Source organism: Sparus aurata, chromosome 21 (assembly GCF_900880675.1).
Source record: "Sparus aurata chromosome 21, fSpaAur1.1, whole genome shotgun sequence".
NCBI lineage: Eukaryota > Metazoa > Chordata > Actinopteri > Spariformes > Sparidae > Sparus > Sparus aurata.
This window is the reverse complement of record NC_044207.1, coordinates 30,560,638-30,579,081: the sequence shown is the minus strand read 5'-3', so window position 1 is coordinate 30,579,081 and position 18,444 is coordinate 30,560,638. Positions and strand designations below refer to the sequence as shown.

General features: G+C 43.8%; 2 protein-coding genes across 6 annotated transcripts in view; one reads left to right on the top strand and one right to left on the bottom strand.

The window, feature by feature from the left end:
- LOC115572697 (E3 ubiquitin-protein ligase RNF31) overlaps positions 1–1,901 on the top strand; it is a 41,449-nt gene extending 39,548 nt beyond the window's left edge. For all 5 annotated transcript variants that reach the window (XM_030403087.1, XM_030403088.1, XM_030403083.1 and 2 more), the window contains one exon: positions 1,363–1,901. In XM_030403087.1, the coding sequence (XP_030258947.1) occupies positions 1,363–1,491 (129 nt within the window). In that variant the 3' untranslated portion in view covers positions 1,492–1,901. The remainder of the gene's footprint in view (positions 1–1,362) is intronic.
- Positions 1,902–2,406: 505 nt separating this feature from the next.
- LOC115572695 (cadherin-7-like) lies at positions 2,407–16,176 on the bottom strand. The gene is made up of 12 exons (XM_030403081.1): positions 16,139–16,176; positions 14,452–15,719; positions 13,396–13,690; positions 12,568–12,687; positions 11,245–11,412; positions 10,942–11,129; positions 9,721–9,974; positions 9,116–9,252; positions 8,228–8,349; positions 7,030–7,147; positions 6,020–6,274; positions 2,407–5,901 (listed from the first exon to the last, which is right to left on the bottom strand). The coding sequence occupies exons 2-12, from the start codon at positions 14,671–14,673 to the stop codon at positions 5,342–5,344; spliced, it is 2,439 nt and encodes an 812-aa protein (XP_030258941.1). The 5' UTR covers positions 14,674–15,719; positions 16,139–16,176; the 3' UTR covers positions 2,407–5,341.
- Positions 16,177–18,444: the final 2,268 nt, after the last annotated feature.

Below are 18,444 nucleotides of genomic sequence, written 5' to 3'. Positions count from 1 at the left end.
CCATTCTGGCTCCATAGTGATCCTTTAGAGTTAGAGTTTAAATGGTTTGTCGATCTGGTTTGAAATGGTTTTCAAATTATGAATCAACTGATACCCTCTTGACCTTGTCGAGGAGTATTCCCTAACCCATTTGCAAATGCAACTCACCATTTGCTTATACGGAGCAGTCGTTGTCTAACTGTCTGGTTAACAACGAGATGTACGTGATATAGGTGGGGCAGGATTACCTGTACTCCCAAGATGATCTATAAGATCAGTCTTGGAGGAAACTCAGTCTGTGTTCTGTGTTTGGTCTCTGGTCCCCCTAACCTCTAATTAATGGACTGAATCTCCTTAATCACACACAAAATCACAAGCTAGTGAAACTCAGTTATTGAAATCTCAGAATTCATCAGATGGTTACATGATTCATTTGCAAAACTTTAGTGTAGTTCTTTTATATTGTACCAAACAAAGGAACTTGAAAACACATTAATTCAAATATCCAGATGTGTGTCAGTTAGGCGTTGAACCACAGCCCGCATATATTTTGGGTGAATATGTTCAAATGTTTTGTAGCTGAAAGTCACACCACAGAACGCTCTGGACAGCAGGTGAGTCCAGGATAAGACGACCCTCAGGTGAGAGGTTCCCTCTGACCTCACAGGTTCAAATTCCTAACACCCCAGATTAAATAGGAATATTTTAGAGTAAGACTAGACTAACGGGAGCTATAATTCGGCTGGTGTGACCTCAACGGCAAAAAATTATAAAAACGTTTTAATCAATTTCAATTAATTTTGAAAAACTTCAGAACTTGTCTCGTGTCCCAGGCATAAACAACAGAACAAAAACGACAACATGTATCACACCACACATTATCGTTAACGATTGACCTGCCTCGTAATCTGCTGTTCTCTGATTGGAGTTGTATTCCCCCTGAAGCCTGTGGTGACATGTGAATGACATCACCTGTGGTGGCTAAATGTGCATGTGTGTGTCTGTTTGCAGCGTCAAACACACACGTCGCTGCTCTTGGTTGTAGATGCAACTTCTCAGGTCAAAGTTCACCACAGCTCCACACGCAGGCAAGATTCAGGTTTACTTCGCCACCGAGTGCAAAGGTTTTTTGCGCTTGGAATGGATGTGAAAGAGAGGCGAGTGTGTGACGGACTGTTTTCTACGATGTAAGATACCTTCTGATTAGTTTTAATAAAACATAATGTGTGCACAAATCGAGGGGTTCAGGTTAAATGTAATATATTCAAGGATGTTGATTAGGGGTTTAAAAGGAGAAAAGGAGCATGTCAGCCAGCCTTTAATTGAAATATAGGCACTTTGTGATTGGTCAATCACAACCCAGGATCTTGTGTGTCTCCTCAGACTCTGACCAATCGCATTCCTCTCAGAAAGCAGCGATGCCCTCCACTCAAACCCAACGACAACCTCTGCCCTCTTACCTCAGCTGTGGCTCCTGAAGCTCCACCTCCTCACATGCTAATGAGTGACTGACTGACTCCGCCCATTCCTCACATGGCAGCCAATGAGGAGCAGCAACCTGTGTCACCATTGTAACCTCTAACTTTAATTTCAAAGGGAACATTTTGGAGATAAGTGTACTTCTTACCTGATGTCACCTCACTGTTCACAGCTCCAGTGACATCATCAGTGATGCTGATTAAAAAGACTCCACAGGTTTCTGTTGACTGGTTGCCATGGAAGCCCATCCAGGGAAACAAGCAGATTTATTAGAAGAAGAAAAAGACTGATGGTCACCTAACGAGAGCTAACGATGCTAATAAGTCTTTTCTCAGTATTGATCTGTTTCAGTCAGTGTTTGCATGTCTTGGTATGTTTCAGTTCTTTCTGCACTTTAACAGGTTGAATAAATATATTGAATAAATGACTCATTAAAAACCCTCCTCCATTGTTTGTTTGTGCAGATTTAATGTAGACTTTTCTGACATGTTGTTGAAATTTCATCTAAATCTACAGCTGATCTTGACTTTTAGCTCATTTTTAATCTGTTGTTGTTCGCTCAGCGCTCTCGTAGCGTTGATGTGTGTTTCCTCTCACCAATCAGATGGTTCAAATCCGCCCTTCTGTCAGATCATTATGTAACAAGACCTGCCAGCTTATTAATTCAAGTGGCTGCTTTTGTACCTGCCTTTTCACAGACCTGAGATCAGGGTTTATGGAAAACACTGGGAGTGTTATTGTTTGTTTTGTTTATGACAGTTATATGCAGCACACATTTACCTGTTATTAACATATAAACATGTAAACATAGAAACAACCCGTCTAATTCCAGCATGCAGGAGGGCTGGGCTGCTGGGAGATTCAACCATCTCCATCCCGGCTTGCCATCAAATGTATGTGGATTTGGGTGATAAGCCTTGTACATTGGACAGCTCTAACAGCCTGTCACTCGGCAAAAATAAACCTTAAATGTTTACATTCCTGTTTCTTTGTTAACAGAGTCCTTACTTCAGGAACACCTTAGAGGTTTGAGTCGGAGGATCTCAGATGTTTTCACCATGTCAGATGGGCACAGATACTCGGGGATTTAAAGAACTTATAAATGGATCCATTTTTCTCTCTCAGCTGCAAAAACATATATCTTGTCTGTTCTGATTAAGCTTCAAGAAGTTCCGAGTCATCAGATGCATCTAATCAAGTTGTTGATAGAACTGTATTCATTTCAGCATACAGAGACGTAAAGCTGAGTGTCATCTGCATAATTATGAAAATGAATGTTGTGATTTCTAATAATGTTGCTAAGTGGTAGCATATACATACTGAAAAGAATTGGGGCTGAAATAGAGCCCTGCTGGATACCATATGTCAGGTCTGGTCGGCCATTAATTAAAGACCTGAAACATCTGAGAACTGCGTCAGACAGACCGACGCATTTTTCAAGTCTGTCCAGAGGCGTATTATGATCTACAGTATCGACTGCATAGTTCATTAAACATTTTGACTAGTTCTGTCTCCTGTGCTGATCCCTGACACCAGATGGGGAGCAATGTGACAGAGGAGGTAATTCTGCTGGTAAAATACATCTAAAATCTTACCAAGAAAAGGCAGCTTTAGTCTCTGACCCTTGGATTAAAATGTTTGTTAAGAAGAGAAATAAGTTCAGTTTGGAGTTTTCTTAAGATTTTGAACTCTGACCTGAAAGCTGAACAGAGATGGAGAAAGACATCTCTGTTCAGCTTTACAACAGTTTCTTTAGAGTTTGCTGACATCCTGTTACCTCAAGTGGTTTTGTTTTTGAGGACTGGGACCATAAGGTGAAGAACTGATGAATGTCATATTCAAATGAACAACTAGATTATGGAGAGATGACGGGAGGGTTGGTAAGGACATGTTATTTTTACACAAGATGAAACTTTCCATTATAGATGTAAGGTATTCTCTATTTACAGTTGAATTACAATGCAAATCTGTGAAATCAGTCAAGGAGTGATCAGACAGAACCTGATAAAATGTCATGTAGTATTTAAGGACATTTATATAATGTCTTAGCGGACGTATTTCCTCACAGTTGTCATTAACAAAATTAACACTAATTGGATAATTACTCTGATGTGTGCGACAGACGGGATTGGGTCTGTTTCAGTATGGGTCAGTCAGACAGGGGTCTCTCTGACTCTCCACCCACCTCCACCTGGACCACCAGCTGAGCCTGTGGATTACAGACCTCCTGATCAACAGGTCACAGAGGGTGCTGGTCAGTAACACCCTCTCCGGCCTCTCGGACACCTCTACAGGCTCCTTCAGGGCTGTGCCTCTCACCTCTGCACTGATGACTGCAGGTCTACCCATCCAGACTGTCATCTGCTAAAGTCTCCTGTCCCTGCTCTGAGCCCTCACATCACCACAGCTCAGTGCTGCAGGAGTTTGTGCAGTGCTGTGATATATTATCGAGGTTAAACACGGAGAAGACCAAAGAGATCTTGGTGACCTTTTCCCAGCGAGCAGAGGGAGCTGGCTGCAGCTGCCTTCAGCACAATCCAGGGGAGGAGTACAAACACCTGGGCACAGCACGTTTAAACCTGCCTCCAACACTGAGGAGATCCTCAGGAGATGCCAGCAGCGGCAGTATCTCCTGAGGAAGCTCAGCACTTTTGGGGTAAATCAGAACCTTCTACAGACATTTTATTTCTCCTTCACAGAGAGCGTCATCACTTTCTCCATCACCTGCTGTTTCACTCCACGAGCCTGTAAAACAGGAAACACCTGCAGAGCAAAGTCTGCTCTAAAATCACTGGACTGCTGGTCGGAGCACTTTCCATCGTGTGCAACAGCAAACACTGAGGACAGCTCAGGATCCTTCAGAACCCCTCATAGTTCTGTTCCCAGTGTGTCAGTGGCTCCTCTCAGGACGCCAGGACTTATTTTGTCTCTGTGTAACTTATGTGCTGACTTGTGTACTGCTGCCTTATTTGTGTCTGTGTACAACTACTCCACGTGCCTTTAATTGCCCCCCGGGGACAAATAAAGTATTTTAAATCGAACTGCACTGAAGTAAACAGCTGTACCTGAAGTTCCCTCTGGAGAATCTACAGTCCTACATGCCTCTGTCAGGATCCACCAAATCTGGAGCTATTTGACTTTTAAGCACAAATATCTCATGCTGCTGGTTGGCGTCCACGTTTGTTTTGGAACAAGGTCATGGTACAGCTGATTGTCTACCTGCAGGGTGACTGAGCAGGGGTTTGGGACACCCTCACCTTTCACTGAGGGACACAGGAAAAGCCCTCCTCTCCTCGACTGAGCAGCTCCCTCTCCTGTGTGGATCGCACAGAGACTTGAAACTTGCTTGACATAGCTGACGCTACCTCTGGTTGTCCAATGACAGTGCTAGTTTTAGTTTACAGTCATAGTGCTGTACTGTGTGACTGTACTCCATCAGCAGAAAACTCTCCCGAGCATCAGTTACCACACTGACAGAGACTTTTTCTGTCTCAGGGTGAGAGTTTGGGTTATTCCTTCTGTTCACTTTGCTGTTTGGATTCAGTTTTTCAGATCAATATACATCGAAGTTGTTGTATGGAAACATGACTTATGATGATAATTTATGAATTATTTGCACTTATTGTCTTCAAAGAGGAATTTACACTGTTTGCACAATGAAGAAGTAGTTTCTGTTGTTATGAAAGTGAAGTTTGAAGTACGATTCTAACCCCCAGAAGGAGACGGGGCCGCCATTATGTGTTGTGTCCTCAGTTTAGAAACACAGGATGTCCTGAACTCTGCTGTGATTCAGTTTCAGGGTATCAGAAACATCTCTGACAGCACTTTGATCTTGATCCACATGCCTCAGATAAAGACAAGAGACAGATTAAACAGGAAGTTCTTACTTTAGCCACACCCCCGTCCCTGTGGTCTTGACACACCTGTCGCAGGGGCTGTCTGAGGGCGATGTGTCACCCCCCCCTCCCTCATGGTTTCCATAGAGGTCTGCAAGCTTCCTGAACCTCGGCCCCCACGCTCTCAGGAAGTCATAGTTCTGCTCGGACTCTAATGAATTTTTTGAGTTTAATGAGCTGAGTGACTCGGCAGCCGACCCACTTCCCTCGAAGGCGTAGGTCTGCAGGGAGTCGTAAGGAGGCGCCTTCAGGTCCAGGTCTGCATCCTGCAGTCTGTCCCTGATGAACTCCTGGAACACCCGGTCCTTATCAGCCCTGTACTCCAGTGTTCTGCTGTAGAGTCTTTGTGGGTTCTGGTCTTGGTCTTGATGGGTTGGTTTTGTTTTGTTAAGGTGTCTTAAAGTGAGCATGTCGAAGGCCTCAGTGTCCTCCTCACCTCCACCTTCATCATCATAATGAACAATGTTCTCACGAATGCCTCGCTCATCATCCATCGTCAGAGGTTCTCTCTTCCTGTGTCGGACAGCAACCGTTACTATGACAACACCTGAGGACACAAGGAGGGGGGACTCATTTGAACAGTGATTGTTGTGATTGTAGGTGGTTGTTACTTCCTGTTTACAGGGGTGTGGTCTCTGTGTTAATGGTCGTGTCTCAGGTCTTACCGAGCAGAGTGAGGACACAGGTGAGGACGCCGGCGGTGGCGGCAGTGCTGAGGCTGACCGCCAGCAGTGGGGATGTACCATGACTGCAGGAGCGACGGTTTCCGGTGACATCACAGGTGCAGACAATGATGGACAGCATGTTGGTGCTGCTGAGAGACGGACTGCTGCCATCTGAAATCACCACCGGCAGGAAGTGAACCAGCTGATCCCGCTTCAGGAAACCACCATGCTGAGTCAGGACAGAAGCTGTGTTGTCTGAGGACAGATGGATGGAAAGCCTGAAACACCAGAGTGTTGTCAGCAGATGGACAAACCTGCGGGACTTTGAAATGGTCAGCTGTGAACCTTAAAGAAGTTTTTTCTCACTGGTAAAATAACAGTAATAAACCAAACTTCGGTAAATCAGACAGGGACTTTTTCAGGTGGACTTGAGTTATTTTTAAGGACTTACCCCTATGGTACCACTGCACTCCAATATCTAGGATAAGTTTAAATGTTGGTGGGTATTCTTTTCTCCACATGCTCTGTCATGATGGTTGTCATGCCTACACTATGAATCCACTTCTATTGAGTCATCTCACAGATTTCTGAGGGTTTGTTTGAAAGAACTTCAGATGAAACATCAGGCAGACTGTAGGCTAAGTGATTGTGGCAGTTGAGAAGAAAAAAAGATGAATGGACTCATCTTAGTAAAATGTTTGACACGCTCACCTCCCCTCGTTTGTTCTTTAGTATGTCGGCATCATCAGTTTACAATTTAGTTGTGTTGAGATCAAACAGCTACATAGCCACATGATCGTCCAGTTGATCTGTACGTTTGGACACGTCAGGGTGTCATCTCCTTTTCCGGCCACTTGAGGGCAGCAGAAGCATGAAAACCTCTTTGTTAGTGAATGAGGTGTGTTGAATGGTCACAGGGATACTGTAGGTTAAGAGCTCCAGGAGAGAGATAGTAAGTGGACCCTGTTTCATTATTTAAGGTGCAGCCTTACCCACATTCTGTTTCTCACCTTTATTATCTCTCAGGGTGAAGTTGAGATTCCCAGCAGCCTCGGCAGTCAGAGAGAACAGGAAGTGATGTCCATCTTCTGGTTCATCACGATCCACAGCACTCAGAGTCTGAATGATCTAAGAGGTCAAAGATCATCGAGAGGGTCAGCTGACACGAAATGAAACAAAGAGACAAAACTGATTTACAGTTGTAAAATATCATCATTATTTATTAAATCTGTTGTCGGGATGTCCTGCAGACGATAAACTCCAGCAGCTGACTCAGATCCTCCTGACACCAGAAACAACAGAATGGCTCTTCAAACTGAGCATCCACACTGAGTGATACCATCAGGCGCTCTTCTCATTTCTCCCCTCGACTCCTTTCCCGTCACATAACCCTCGTCTAACCCTACCCCGGCTGGATTTTAGGGAGTCTGGACAACAGAAACACATCAAACACAAATTTTGCAAATCAGATCCAAACCACATGTGGACCTAGTGTGAAATTAGATTAGTGTCTCAGTCTGAACACTCAGATTCAGAGTCAGAGCGGTGTGAGCACGACAGCCTGAAATAAATTGCGTGATCCTCTGTACAGCAGATCACTGATCACGCTTCGTGTTGCAAAGCTGCATCACCACAGAAGAGTTACTGTGGCCTACACTGTTACCATAGCAACCCCGGCAAATATTTTGGTGACACAAAAATCTGATCTGATTGAATCCTGAAAGATCGGATCTGCCTGCAGTCTGAAAAAAGAGGAGAGGAGAGGAGAGGACCCACATGACCCTCCTTGGTCATGTGACTGAGATCGGTGTGAGATCACATCAGTAGAACGTTGATGGAACATTTGGCTGCTGATCAGAAACAGATGAAAACAGATTTCAGACACTTTGAACATAAATAACTGTCAGCTGATTAATCTGAGGGTCACAGCAGCTAAACATTAGTGAACATTAATCCCCTCAGGCAGTCCAACGTGGGAATATTTTGTGCTTACTGGACAAAGTTAGTTTAGACAAATGTAATAAATAACTCATATGAATAAAACCTTTTTTAATCTGTAAGAGTAAATATTAATTGTGTAAAAACTAAAAGATGATCAGAATAAGGAAACAACTTCTGACTCAAACTCTGAAGTTAGACATATTTATGAATATGAATAAATATTTAAGAGGTTTAGAGATGACATCATCAGTGTCCAGGTGAGTTTACCTGTCCAGGTTTTGTGTTCTCACAGACGAATGTTTCGTACTCGACAGCGAAGCTTGGAGCATTGTCGTTCACGTCTGTCACAGAGATTAGAACAACAGCTTTCCCCACCTGAGACTGATCCACTGACACACACACACACACACACACACACACACACACACACACACACACACACACACACACACACTGTTTGACGAGTTGCAAATAGCACCTTTAAAACTTTAAAAACTGAGCTAACGTGATCTGAGCGTGAGGACACAGTGTTGACAGTCTGTCAGAGATGCCTCTACTGAGGTTAGCATGCTAACCAGCTAGCTGCTAACAGCCCTCTGTAGCTCAGAGTTACAGTCTGACAGCCTGTAGTTTCAGCTGGAGATGTGAAAGCAGCCAGTTCACTACTGAGTCTAATAAGTCAACAAAATAAACTCAATAAATGTGAAGGAAATATTTTGACAACTATTTTCCTTCTAAACAGAAAAATACAACCGTCCACTGTCTGAATTCAAGTTTCTCTCTCCGACTAAACTCCTTTAATCTCCTTGTTAACTCATCAGAACGCTGCAGCGCGCCTCATTTACAATCTTCCCAAACTCTCACATGTGACCCGATTTAGTTTTTAGTCTTTGTATGTTTTCATTGATGGACAGCAGCGAGGTGAAATGCAGCAAAGGGCCCCAGGCTGGGACTGGAACACGGGGCCGCTGCAGGACTAAGTCCTGTACATGGGACGCTGCTCTACCAACTGAGCTAATGGGCGCAGTGTTTTTTAACCTCTTTAATGTGAAACTGTAAACCCTGCCGGATCGTTGCTGTTGCTCCCCCTGGTGGCCACTGTACTCCATCTGTAGGATGAATCAGATAATAAAGTTGTGTAAAGATGAAACTTACGGCTCTCTGTGGCAAGGAGGCTGATGTTGTGCAGAGCGACAGTCTCTCTGTCCAGAGGACGGGCAGTCGTGATCACACCTGAGTGACTGTCGATGTTAAAGTAACACTCCACGTCTGATTCCCTGTCTACAGAGTACCTGCACACACCCACACACACACACACACACACACACACACCACTGTCAATACACCTGCACACACAACTGTACACACACACACACTGCTACTACTTAATGAAGAGAGAGGTGAACTGAAGTCTTACACAGGAATATTCAACTGTTTAAAGTGACCTGTGACCTGTTTTAGGTTGATGACCCATGTAAGGTATTGAGGAATCACTGAAGGTTAACACTTCCTTCTCTGGGAACTATTTCTTTAAGTGCAGGAGGGATTAAATTAGTAACTGTCAGAGTGAAAACACATCTACAGAGGCAGATAAATGCTTTTCCCCTGACACACTGAGTCTTCATTTTGTAACAGACCTGCGTGTTGCTCTGTGAACGCTCGTCTTGTACAAGATTTAAACTTGTTTGAACTTGGAGCTGACTCCGATCTCTTGCCTCCAGTTCTAAATTATCGCAGAATTATTTGAACAGATGTCATACCTGATAGGGCTGTTGGTGGAGTCTGGGTCATGAGCTGACACTGATCCTACATCAGTTCCCACGGCAGCGTCCTCAGAGATCACCATCTGACTGACGGGGGCGGAGAACATCGGAGGCTCGTTTACATTCTCCACCAGCAGACGAACTGTTGCCGTGTCGCTGAACGGACCCGCTGACAGGAAACGAGCATCCACATAACGATTGGACACCTCGACACGCAACATGTAGCTCGACTTTGTCTCAAAGTCCAGAGTCTGGGGGGGTGGGGGGGGGGGTCATGGACATGGTGACATCATCATGTCATGATGTATAGACTGAAAACAGTTTATAACTGAAGACTTCACTTTGGATTATTTTGTGCTTTTAATGCATCACTGAGGTCTAAATGGGTGTGTGTGTGTGTGTGTTTGTGTGTGTGTGTGTGTGTGTGTGTGCATGCATGTGTGTGTGTGTGTGTGTGTACGTGTGTGTGCGTGCGTGCGTGCGTGTGTCAGCTGTGGAGCAGCAGGCGATTCTCCTCGGGGACTGAGAACACACACCTGATCTGCTGCAGCTCTGTCACACTGATGCAATGATCAGACAGCCACACTGTTCACAGCTGCACACACACACACACACACACACACACACACACACACACTCTCTATCAGAGTCAGTTCAACCAACAAGAGAACTGATCATCCTGCAAAGAACCAAAGATTTTACTGTGTGAAGTACCTTGTGTACTGTGTGAAGTACCTTGTGTACTGTATGAAGTACCTTGTGTACTGTGTGAAGTACCTTGTGTACTGTATGAAGTACCTTGTGTACTGTGTGAAGTACCTTGTGTACTGTGTGAAGTACCTTGTGTACTGTGTGAAGTACCTTGTGTACTGTATGAAGTACCTTGTGTACTGTGTGAAGTACCTTGTGTACTGTATGAAGTACCTTGTGTACTGTGTGAAGTACCTTGTGTACTGTGTGAAGTACCTTGTGTACTGTATGAAGTACCTTGTGTACTGTGTGAAGTACCTTGTGTACTGTGTGAAGTACCTTGTGTACTGTGTGAAGTACCTTGTGTACTGTGTGAAGTACCTTGTGTACTGTATGAAGTACCTTGTGTACTGTATGAAGTACCTTGTGTACTGTGTGAAGTACCTTGTGTACTGTGTGAAGTACCTTGTGTACTGTATGAAGTACCTTGTGTACTGTGTGAAGTACCTTGTGTACTGTATGAAGTACCTTGTGTACTGTGATCAGTCCTTCCTGTGTGTTCTGGTCCGTAATGATGCTGAAGGTTCCTGCTCCGTCTCCGTCCCGGATCCTGTAGTCCAGTTCAGCATTTGGACCAACATCCAGATCCAGAGCTTTGATCTTAGCGACCACAGCTGAAACTAGGACGGACTCCGAGACCCTGAACTGGTAGCTCTCTGCACACACACACAGACACACACAGACAGGTAAAATGAATCACCTTGCTGGTGCGATGTGTCTGCTGTCATGAACTCTGTGATGTCATTGGATGCTGTCAGATGTCAGACTCACTGCGGGGGAAGCGAGGCGGGTTGTCGTTGACGTCTGTCAGCATCACGGTGATGGAGGTTGTTCCTGACAGACCACCCATCTGACCAATCATGTCTTTGGCCTGGACAACCAGCAGGTAACGGTCCCGCACCTCCCGGTCCATGTCTGGAAGAGCTGTCCGCACCACACCTGCAGGACAGGTGAGACTGAGGTAAACACCAAACAGACAGAAGCTTCTGATTGAGACCGGAAGATTTAAATTTCATTTAAACACCACATATAAATCCGCAAACATGTTTAACGATGTCAGTTAGCTTGTTAGCTTAGCATGATCAGACTGTGAACACTCAGTGTGTGTACATGTACACAGACAGAATCCAGTCTCAGATTTATCTTTGAGTCTCTAAACTGTTGCTGCTGTGCTAGCTTGATTTTACACTGACTTCCTGATTCAAGAGCTGAGACATGAGTTAGGTTTTAATGGTTCAACCTGATTCAGTAAATAACCGGTTTACTGAAGTTGTTACTGAGACTGTCAGTTCAGACTGAGTGATCATCTGCTGGTTTTTAAATTCACCCATTATACAGAATCAGAGATCATTTCAGATGTTTTTCAGTCCAACTAAACAGGAAGTGGAAACATCATGTGACTTGTGAGCTGATTAAAAGAGACAAGCTGAAGCTGTTTAATCCTCTCTCTCTCTCACACACACACACACACACACACAGTCTCTGTTAATCTGTGGCTGTGCAGACGAGGACTAGTTAAATCACCATAAACATGTTGAGGATCATTTACAGGTTAATGTGTGCTGCAGAGAGAGGGGGAGGAAACAGGTTTATGTAAGAGAGACATCAACATGACAGCAGAGTTCACACTGTTTTTTGTTTGGGAAGCTTTGGACTGAAAACACATTTCGTAATTAATTTTCATTAGAATGAATGAATGAATAAATCATTATTAAAATAAACTTTATTTTTCTGTTCACAGTAAAAATCCCTCAAACTTGACTCTCTGACAAACACACAAACATCCTTGTTTTCTCCTCCAACGTCTCTCAGTGAGGTGTTACAGAAATAATAAACTTACACAGATCTTTAATGAGCTTTAATTTTATCAGAAGATCGATTCATTGTTTAGTTGAAAGATTTCTTTAAATGTCGTAGTCCAAACAACCAATCAGAACAACTCAAGACTTAGTTTACTGAAAACTACTGTCGTGTTCAGGTGATGTGTTCAGGTGATGTGTTCAGGTGATGTGTTCAGGTGACGTGTTCAGGTGATGTGTTCAGGTGACGTGTTCAGGTGATGTGTTCAGGTGACGTGTTCAGGTGCGTTCTCACCTGTCTTTGGCTCCACAGAGAAGTATGGTTGACCCTGCAGGATGCTGTAAATTAGTCTTGCAGAGTTTCCATATGTTGGATCATCAGCGTCTGTTGCCAACACCGTCACCACCGACGTACCTGTTCACAAAAGATTCAAAACAACAAACTGAAAAAGTCACTCTCGCATTAAGAGCCTGTTTGAACTCTGATTTTCACATTAAGAGCTGCAGCCTGTAAAATATAATGATATCTCTCTGAACTTTATCATATTATCATTTGACTGTTCGTCTGTGGACGGCACAGCTGAGTCTTTGACAGTTTTTCTATTTTATGTTAAACAACTTTAAAACTCCATCAGACACATTCAACAAGCATAGTGAAGAGCGCAGTTTTATTTGTTCACTCGTATTTCGCTGGTCAGCCTCTCTCTCTCTCTCTCTTTTTAAGTAATCTTTTATGGCTTTATTTGATAGGTCAGCTGAAGATATGACAGGAAACAGGATGAGAGAGAGGCAGAGTGACACGCAGCAAAGGGACCCGAGCCGGGAGTGGAACCCGGGTCCGCTGCAAGAAGCTTCTGTACATGGGACGCCCGCTCTACCACCTCTCTAAACATCATTTGTAATTTTACATTTCAAAAACTGCAAATAAATGGACTCATTTTCTACTTTTTGTATGAATAAAAGAAAAAAAAAAATCTCAAGTTAACAACATTTTCAGGATGTTTTGGATAGTTTTTACATATTTTTTTATTTTCTTTCACAGATCATCAGCTGTTGAAGTCCTGGCTCAATATTTTGGGGATAAATTTTGCTTCTCATACCGTCTGTAGGTGTTCAGACTTACCTATAGGAGACCTCTCAGCCACCCTAGCGGTATACGGTCCCTCCAGGAACTTGGGCTCGTTGTCGTTGATGTCCTGTACTTTGATGATGAACTGGGACTCGGGCTCGACCAGCTGGTTGGTCCTTCGATCTCGAGCCTGAGCTCTAAGGGTGTAATACGCCTGCTGTTCCCGGTCCAGCCTCTTGGTGGCGTGAATGTCTCCTGTATTCTCATCGATGCTGAATATGGACATCGCACCTTCACCACTCAGGACGTACCTCACCTGACCATCACCTTTATCCGTGTCAGAGTGAAGCTGCGGGACCAGAGGCAACCATCATGAGTCAGTTGAAAGAACAGCACAACTATTAAATAGATCCTGGTGTTCTTTGTGTTTCAGTCACGGGGTCAGTCTAGCTTAGCACAAAGCCTCTGTACGTGGGATATTTAACTGCTGTCAGAGCATAACATTTTTTAACCCAGTTTGGTTAAAGAATATTCCACAAGGTATGCGTTAACTGAGGCTACACAGATTGGTGGTGTATAATATAGCACCCTCAACTGTTTTCCTGATGTTTCCAGCTAATACAGAAAAACCACAGAGGTCCGACTGTAGAACTCTGTGGAACCCTGTGGAAGTCAACACACATGTTGTGAGTTTTGTTGTGTGGATTAAACAGAGATGACTGTGAAACAGCGTTTTGTTCCTGAACGCAGCATCTCAAAAGTCTTGAAGTCATCCACACACACACACACACACACACACACACACACACACACACACACACACACACACACACACTGTCAGTTTGAATCTTACAGACAGATGGTGTGTTAGTCATCTCCCAGAAGGCCACAGGATGCTCTGTCCGGTGTGTGTGCGTGTGTTTGTGTGTGTGTTCTTATCATCTCACTGATTGGACAGCTGAGGTCTGAGGTAGGTATTATAGATGTGATAAACATAAAGACTCCACTATAAGAAGTCCAGCAGGTGGAGCTGAAGTGTGAACCTGATTATTAAAAAGTGATTAGAATGTCACCATTACTGATCACTTATTGATCTTAAATGTTTGGTACCTTCCCAACATACAGCGGCTCGTCTCCTTGGAACTCCTCCAGGACAAAGAACTGGTTCCACACCCAGCTCCTCCTGCTCCTCTGGTGGGAGTGGACGCCTCCTGATGCTCCTCGTCCTGACACCTGACAGAGGAGGCGTGAGTTCAGGGTCATCGCCTCAGTGCCTGGCTCCTCCCACAGGATCAACAAATTGAGCATGCTCATAAACCAGAAAACACTCATCTCTGATGACAAAGACACCAACGTCCAAGGAGACAGAGTGGACTGAAGTGTCCAATGAGGAGATTCAAACTTTCCGACAAGAAGACGTCAAACTTTCCAATGAGGAGACATCAAACTGTCCACTGAGGAGACATCAGACTGTCCATTGAGGAGACATCAAACTGTCCAATGAGGAGACATCAAACTGGCCACTGAGGAGACATCAAACTGGCCACTGAGGAGACATCAAACTGTCCACTGAGGAGACATCAGACTGTCCATTGAGGAGACATCAAACTGTCCACTGAGGAGACATCAAACTGTCCAATGAGGAGACATCAAACTGTCCATTGAGGAGACATCAAACTGTCCACTGAGGAGACATCAAACTTTCCACTGAGGAGACATCAAACTGTCCACTGAGGAGACATCAAACTGTCCATTGAGGAGACATCAAACTGTCCATTGAGGAGACATCAAACTGTCCACTGAGGAGACATCAGACTGTCCATTGAGGAGACATCAAACTGTCCACTGAGGAGACATCAAACTTTCCACTGAGGAGACATCAAACTGTCCACTGAGGAGACATCAAACTTTCCACTGAGGAGACATCAAACTGTCCACTGAGGAGACATCAAACTGTCCACTGAGGAGACATCAAACTTTCCACTGAGGAGACATCAAACTGTCCACTGAGGAGACATCAAACTGTCCATTGAGGAGACATCAAACTGTCCACTGAGGAGACATCAAACTGTCCACTGAGGAGACATCAAACTGTCCATTGAGGAGACATCAAACTGTCCACTGAGGAGACATCAAACTGTCCACTGAGGAGACATCAAACTGTCCATTGAGGAGACATCAAACTGTCCACTGAGGAGACATCAGACTGTCCACTGAGGAGACATCAGACTGGCCATTGAGGAGACATCAAACTTTCCACTGAGGAGACATCAAACTGTCCACTGAGGAGACATCAAACTGGCCACTGAGGAGACATCAAGCAAGGAGGAGCATAGCAGACGGACATAAACCTGTAATAAACATTTAAATAATAAAATCTGAAAAGAAATAAAGACAATTCCTTGTGTTATCTCTGTTCACACAGTATAAATGTTTGTACAGATTCAAGTGTTAATATGAGGAGTTTCAGTTTTTTAAATGTTTTGGTGGTCTGAAAATAAACCAACAAATAAAACTTGATAAGAGCTCAACAGAAAGGAGGCAGTGAGGATGAGAAACAGAATTCTTTTCTGCCAGCTTTGATGGTCATGAAACACAGGATTTCATTTGTGTTTCATCATCACTGTGGAAAATGTTTTAAATGTGCTGTTAAACAGAATCACATCAGAACAAACTGAAGAGAAGAAGATGATCAGCATGCAGAGTTCACGTCAGTGATTGTAGGGTTAACCCTAACCCTTCAGTGAAGTTTGTTCAGGATTTAACAATTGAGAGATGATGATAGAATCAGTCTTACCATCCAGCTGCTGCTGTGCGTCACATCCAGGACCTCTCTCTCTCTCTGATAGATCCCTGCTGTGGCTCGTCCGTCTCTTATAAGCGCGGGGGTGGGGGGGTGCTCCTCCTCCAGTAGGGGAGGGCCAGGTCACATGAAGCATCAGTGTTATTACTGCTGCTGTTCACATTATAGAAATATGTCTTCATAGGCCCGTCGCTACATGAAGAAAAATGTCTGAACATCAACCACAGTTTAACATTTAACACTCATCAACATAACAATTAGATGCGCAAGTACAGACAGGTGACACATTGAAGGACCGTCCAACGTCCGGTGTCTCAGTGAGCTGTCGCTCCTTCATGTGTCACCAGAACAGCAGTGATTCTATAGCATATTCTGTACAAATCTCTAAACTGGACCCGTTCATCTAAAACATATTCACTCAGAGCCGGTCTGAAACGTCGCTGCATAGATGTTCTTAGTCAAACAGAAATGCATCCTGTACTTTCACTGGTTTGGCTCCTCCATCTGTGACACACACGATGCCTTCAGGTACAACACTGAGAGTAGGTCACCTGTGCTACATGTTATTTGTGTCAAACATAAGGAAAAACACTTGAGGCATAGAACTTTGCTTCGTTGGACTGATTCAAATAGAACCTAGTGTTCTGACAAATGAAGCTTCAATCAGGAAGAAAATCACACACCTGACTATTTTACAACTGAAACTACAGTCACACATCCATCACACCAACGACACATTTTTATCCCTTCTGTTTATCCCCCTTCCATGGGACAAATTAATCCTTACATCCTTACTTTTGATTCTAGTTGTACGGCTGCTACGATTACCTAATTTCTCCTCGGGTATCTATCTATCTATCTATCTATCTATTTCTCTATTTATCTATCTATCTATCTATCTATCTATCTATTTCTCTATTTATCTATCTATCTATCTATCTATCTATCCATCTATCTATCTATGAAAACTGAAAACGTGCTCTGCCCACATTCAGCATCAAAAGGTGACGTCAGTGAGCCAATCGCATCATTTCTGTCAGAAGTCATTTTAGCATCAGCTCGATAAGACATCTGTTTAGACCAGTCCTGCCTCATTCAAACTTTTGTAAACTGGATTGTTGGCCTCCTGTGTAACACCTCCACCTGTTTTACCTCCTGGTATTGTTATATGGAACATCAGCATCCTCTGAGCTGATTAGAAGTCCTGCTCCTCATCTTTGTCATCACTTTTCAGCCCTTGATAACCCTAACCCACCGTAGCACTTCCTGTACCGTGCAACACCACCACATTAAAACATGATGTTTTTAAAGTGACATGTATAAACTGTCTAGGATTCTAAGGACGAGATGAAGCCTCAACAGGGAGTCCTCAGCTCAGGAGGCTAAGAGCCAATCAGAAGCTTTGTCTGAAAGTTGTCATCTCAGTAAAGGTCAAAGCTGAAGAGGAAATCACCTCCTGCAGGTGTGTGTGTGTGTGTGTGTGTGTGTGTGTGTGTGTGTGTGACATTATTAGGTGGCCAAGCCCGAGGGGCCGCGGTGCTGTGAACCCTATTGTAATTGTAAAGATTTTTATTTTTATTTTTCTAAACCGTGCAAGGGAGGGCGGTGCAATTTGGAGGGTTGGTGCAGACACCTGCGAATATCTCAGACACAAAAAACTACATATATCTGCCTGCAGGGGGCGCTATAACCTAGGCCAACACGTTTTTGCCTATAACTCCCAAACCGTATGTCGTATATTCAAAAACCTTGTATCCCCAGATTCCCTGAATGGAGCTGAATCACTTTGGTTTGCTTTACTTCCGGTTAGAAAGTTTTTTCGCAAAATCGCCAAAACTGGAAAACCTACTTTTTCGAACTCCTCCTTGGGATTTGGTCCGATCTGCTTGAAACTTGGCACGTACACTCTTCAGCTGGATCTGATGTAGAGTTATCAAAAGAATTTAACTCGGTCAAAAAATGCGCAAATTATTCACAAACACATTTCTGTAGCTAGCTATAAAAATGTAAACTGTTTGATATCTCAGTCAAACTAAATGCTGTGAACACCAAATTTGAGATCCTTGGTAATAATGACAGTGGGAAGGGATGCTAAAAATATGGGAAGTTCATATCTCCTGAACGGCTATACTGATTTTTAAGAAATGTGGTCGGTATGATGTAGGGACAATCCTGAGGCCATATCTTGAAGGTGGTCATGACTGCTCAATGTGGGTGTGATTTAGTACAACAAATCCAAATCGGCACACATTCAGCCTTTTGCACTTCGGGTGCACTTCCCATTACAGCGAATACCACGG

Excerpts from the sequence above, each read along its gene's own strand:
- LOC115572695 (XM_030403081.1), bottom strand. The coding sequence starts at position 14,673 with ATGAGTGTTTTCTGGTTTATGAGCATGCTCAATTTGTTGATCCTGTGG. Across the intron at positions 12,688-13,395 it reads GGCTGAGAGGTCTCCTATAG|GTACGTCGGTGGTGACGGTG; the intron begins GTAAGTCTGAAC and ends TTTTGTGAACAG. Across the intron at positions 7,148-8,227 it reads AGAACACAAAACCTGGACAG|ATCATTCAGACTCTGAGTGC; the intron begins GTAAACTCACCT and ends TTGACCTCTTAG.